Here is a 5,435-nt window from a genome sequence, read left to right on the forward strand (position 1 = left end):
TCCTACTTCAATGACACTGAGGAGTTGGTCAACTATGAGCCACCGAGGATAGAGAAATATCCAAATCACTATACAAAGACTCTCCAAGATAATATCAAGTTCAAACAGTTCTTTAATCAGCTTGGGCTTTCTAGGGAAGCGAGAACTGAAATTACCAAGTCCATTATTAACATTGCTGAGGCACACCATGAGGGAGGTGTAACAGTTGAGGGATCTATTCCAAGGAATGCAAGGGAGCGGACTAGCGGTATAATCTTTTCTAAGGTAGACCGAAAGTACCCTTTTCCACACAACCGACCACTCTATGCGACCGCTTACATCAATGAGGTTAAGTTGAAGAGGGTTTTACTAGATAGCAGAGCTTCCATCAGTATCATGACTTGGGTAACTTTAGAGTGATCTGTTTACCAATTACAGCCAATTTATCCAGCTTAAACCTGCTCAGAAATCGAATTTATTAAGACACATAAATTCAATAAAATTGTATTTTTTATTTAATCATAAAAATTTACATAAATATTTTCCCATCGCCAATCTTTTACATAATATGAAAGCTCGTCGAGTACAATGGTCATTGCGAGACAATAATTTACAGGGCTAATAATCCCAAAGCTGGATAATTTGTTTGTCATCCTGCGTGCAATAAGCTGGGTAAATACAGTCTCCAACAGGCTTCTGCGACCACTGGAAGTCAACCATGTATACATTGTTGCTGTAAACGTCCGGATTCCCAATGCTTTCCGGAAGTTGTAGTTGAATAGGCATTGTACCTTGTAGACCCCCTGATTGCCCGGTCTGGAGAGGTCTACTGCTTTGAACCACATCGGGTTCTTCAAAGTATCGTAAAAGACCCCTGACAGCGTCCTCTCTCTCCAATGTATGTGGTTCGACGCATCCGTTCGTATGGAATATCGAACAGCCGCATTGGAAGTGGAATATCTTCCTGCGTTGGGCCTTCTTCTTGGCATTGCGATGCCTCTTCTTGACTGGTTCTGGCGAACAGGGGCTCGTTGACTGTATAGAATTCTGCGTTTCGGATCGTCCACGCTTTGAGCCCGGCGTGTTCATGTTTTTCCAAAAACTCTTTGTAATTGGAGTCGGCTCCAGGGTTGCATAATATAATACTTGGAATCCCGCCCGTTATTTTCTTTGGGCGGACATATTTACAATTTGAAAAAAAATTCCGTTGCGCTCCAATAAACTCGCGCCAATGTTTCAAAAATTGTGGGGCCACAACATCGATTATGTTGCAGAAAGCGTCGTTCTTGTGGTCCCTCAGGTCGATGTGGCCAGAATAATAATTATGTGGTCCCAAAGAACAGGCCCAACATGTTTTCCCAATTCTAGATGGGCCTTCAATTATAATGCTCTTGGGCCTATGCGGTCTTTGGGCTTCGTCTCTTATATTGTCTGCAACCCATTGCTGTATTGCTGTTGGAACGACCCATACTATGTCTGTAAATGGATGAACATACGGCAATGGTGGATTAAATGAAATCTGGTCATAATTTGATGACAACTTGTCATAATTTAACCAGAAACATTTTGGGTCGCTATTTCGTACCGCTGCTAGTGCTTCGTCCTTGGTGCTGGCTGCAAGTGCATCCCGATATATATTTTCTTTGGTATTCTGGTTAGCGCAGCGGCTCTTCTCACGGAATTCACCCCATTCCGTGTAATCCCCGTGTTTGGAGATGTATTCCAGCACATTCCGTTGGTTGTAAGCCCCTTGTACATTCGGATGGAAATGGCGACTGGTTCGATCGTGAGTAACGTCGAAGAACCGTTCATTCTGCGTTTGAAAACGGTATGGAAATTGCACAAGGGCATGGAGGTGTGGTTGCCCATCCTCGTGTAATTCATGTGCGACCCTCACATAATTTGGTGGCTTGGTTGTGAACAGTGCTCTAATTTTCTCTAACAATCTCTCTTTAGGTATAGAACACTGGGCATATGTGAGGAATATGTTCTTGTTTTGGACTTTAAAACGACGTCGCATTGATGCCATAACTCACTCTCAATGACGTCACTTACTCTCTTGGATGACGTAAGTTACTCTCTGGAAAATTATACTGCTAGAAGAGAGTTAGGGAGTGAGTTATATAGGTGCCCAGGAGCGTCCCACTAATATTACCTGGGACGCTCCCCCCGCGCCATGTGTCGTCCTCGGATTGGTGCTCCCTTCCGCATTTCGCGGCGTGTTGTCGTCTAAGGCTTCCGCTCCGCGCCCAGATCTGCGGCCAGGATTAAAAATCTAAAAAGGCAAGCGCCGCTCCCCGATCTACGGCCAGGATTAAAAATCTAAAAAGGCAAGCGCAGGCGGGAAATTATATAAGCCAAAATAATTGGGGCAGTTTGAATTATTTTGCAAATGGATAGCGGAGATCTAGGCCAATTTCGGTAGTTGATTTTAAAATACAAGCCAGATCTATTACTCCTACATTGGTCCTTGTTGGTCGTCGGCGAAAACAACGTCAAAAGTTTAATCTGGCTCATCAACACCTTACAGCGGCAAGAAGATGCTCTATTCACCGGTCTGAAAGCGGTTTCCGAAACAGAAACCCCGGCGATGACTCCAATTATGCGTGCAGACACGTGTTCTGCCGCTGATGTCTGCTACATCACCGCGTCTTCAGAAAATCAGTCTCTGTGCCATTTTGTTGTCGTTATGGTTGTCTTTAGTGTCCACTTCTCACTAATTACCCATCTGTGTAGATCGCGGAGATCTAGGCCAATTTCGGCGGCTGATTTTAAAATACGAGCCGGATCTATTATTGCTGCATTGGTCCTTGTTGGTCGTCGGCGAAAACAACGCCGAAAGTTTAATCCGGCTCATCAACGCCTTACAGCGGCAAGAAGATGCTTTATTCGCCGGTCTGAAATCGGTTTCCGAAACAGAAACCCCGACGATGACTCCAATTATGCAGACGATGGATCAACGTGCAGACACGTGTTCTGCCGCTGATGTCTGCTACATCACCGCGCCTTCAGAAAATCAGCCCGTGCGTTCCGGTTCTGGATGTTTAGATCATAGAAAAAAATTGTAAATTATTATTCTGTAACTGTTTTGTGCGTAATAAATTTTGGGCCTTATCTTTAGTGTCCACTTCTTTCATAGTTTGGATGGGCCGCTTATTGATGGGCCTATCTCTAATGGGCTGCTGTGCCATATGTCTGGGCCTATTTTAAAATAACTAATAAACATTAAATGGGCCTCATTGTTGTAATTGGGCCGTTGGTCTGTTTACCAATTACAGCCCATTTATCCAGCTTAAACCTGCTCAGAAATCGAATTTATTAAGACACATAAATTCAATAAACTTGCATTTTTATTTAATCATAAAAATTTACATAAATATTTTCCCATCGCCAATCTTTTACATAATATGAAAGCTCGTCGAGTACAATGGTCATTGCGAGACAATAATTTACAGGGCTAATAATGCCAAAACTGGATAATTTGTTCGTCATCCTGCGTGCAATAAGCTGGGTAAATACAGTCTCCGACAGGCTTCTGCGACCATTGGAAGTCAGCCATGTATACATTGTTGCTGTAAACGTCCGGATTCCTAATGCTTTCCGGAGGTTGTAATTGAATAGACATTGTATCTTGTAGACCCCCTGATTGCCCGGTCTGGAGAGGTCTACTGCTTTGAACCACATCGAGTTCTTCAAAGTATTGTAAAAGACTCCTGACAGCGTCCTCTCTCTCCAATGTATGTGGTTCGACGCATCCGTTCGTATGGAATATCGAACAGCCGCATTGGAAGTGGAATATCTTCCTGCATTGGGCCTTCTTCTTGGCATTACGATGCCCCTTCTTGACTGGTTCTGGCGAACAGGGGTTCGTTGACTGTATAGAATTCTGCGTTTCGGATCATCCACGCTTTGAGCCCGGCGTGTTCATGTTTTTCTAAAAACTCTTTGTAACTGTAGTCGGCTCCGAGGTTGCATAATATAATACTTGGAATCCCGCCCGTTATTTTCTTTGGGCGGGCATATTTACAATTTGAAAAAAAATCCCGTTGCGCTCCAATAAACTCGCGCCAATGTTTCAAAAATTGTGGGGCCACATCATCGATTATGTTGTAGAAAGCGTCGTTCTTGTGGTCCCTCAGGTCGATGTGGCCAGAATAATAATTATGTGGTCCCAAAGACCGGGCCCAACATGTTTTCCCAATTCTAGATGGGCCTTCAATTATAATGCTCTTGGGCCTATGCGGTCTTTGGGCTTCGTCTCTTATATTGTCTGCAACCCATTGCTGTATTGCTGTTGGAACGACCCATACTGTGGTTGACTTCCAGTGGACACTAGCGGAGGTCATCGTGTTCTTCTAGTGGACATCAATACTTGCAAAAAAGAGGAGGTCATCGTCGTGGTTCTCTCTCTGCTTGTTCACCATTCTTGAAATTCATAGTTTGGCAGTCCAGACATAAATACAAAAACAACCACAACGACAACAACAGCGACAATGCCTTTTAAGATCTACAAATGTTTTTGTTTTTTTTTAGGAAAATCCTCCGTATTCTCCCGCAGGTCCAAGTTAGGACTCGCACAGCGGGAGAGCATTGAACCCACACCAAGTGCTTGTTAGACAACTTGAGATCCAACCTCCTAACGAACTGTGCTACGCAGGGACGATTTGAACTCATGACCTGGGGGGCTTAATCTCCATGTTCTTACCACAAGGCCACCCATCCCTAGGTTATTTTTTTTTTTCCCCCTCTTACTCTCTTCATGAACCGGAGGGAGGAGGATTGAAGTTCTGCTAAATTTAGAAAAGAGTTATGCTACCCGTAATAAATTATCAAATCTCTCACATAGGTGTGAGACCACACAAATCACATGTGTATAGGTCTCATACTCATGTAAGAGGTTTAGTAATTTATTTGATAATTTGTTTGGGATCTATAATATTTCTCTTTAGAAAAACGTCACTAGAGCAGGAGAGAAAAAGAGTGAAGGCATGTGTGGCAGCAAAAAAGAGTTTCGAAACTTGCGAGACTGAGACATTATGCGTGGACCTGTTGATTATGGGCAGTCATGTTTTTCAACCCAAACTAGGACGAGGCATGTGGTTTCCTCATACCGGAGTCAAATAGTGTTTGATTTATAAATTTAGATAAAATTTTAAAAAAAATTCATATAAATTTACATATATTTTTCTTTTATATTTTAAAATTCATGATTCAAATATAACTAAATGGGCCATTGGATTAAAAGAGTGTGGACTAGGCGATTGAGTTAAAAAGTGTGGTTTGGATGGGGTTTGGATTGGGTAGATATAAAATGAGTGGGCTTGTTGCTGAGAATTGGGCTGGTAGACTATTGGGTTGGGCTTTGTTTCTTCATTAATTGTTTTGATATGTTTGTTAAGGGAATTCTATTTAAACTCAAAATATATTTCAATATGCTCAATTCAAATTTATAAATT

The 5,435-nt window shown here is 42.5% G+C and overlaps 1 protein-coding gene across 1 annotated transcript; it reads right to left on the reverse strand.

The window, feature by feature from the left end:
• Positions 1–373: 373 nt before the first annotated feature.
• LOC145806969 (uncharacterized) lies at positions 374–2,008 on the reverse strand. Its single transcript, XM_082904849.1, has 2 exons — positions 1,203–2,008; positions 374–437 (listed from the first exon to the last, which is right to left on the reverse strand). The coding sequence occupies exons 1-2, from the start codon at positions 2,006–2,008 to the stop codon at positions 374–376; spliced, it is 870 nt and encodes a 289-aa protein (XP_082760975.1).
• Between the last annotated feature and the right edge of the window lie 3,427 nt (positions 2,009–5,435).

The sequence above is a fragment of the Camellia sinensis genome, chromosome 14 (genome assembly GCF_055761805.1).
Source record: "Camellia sinensis isolate YWXY chromosome 14, ASM5576180v1, whole genome shotgun sequence".
Lineage (NCBI taxonomy): Eukaryota > Viridiplantae > Streptophyta > Magnoliopsida > Ericales > Theaceae > Camellia > Camellia sinensis.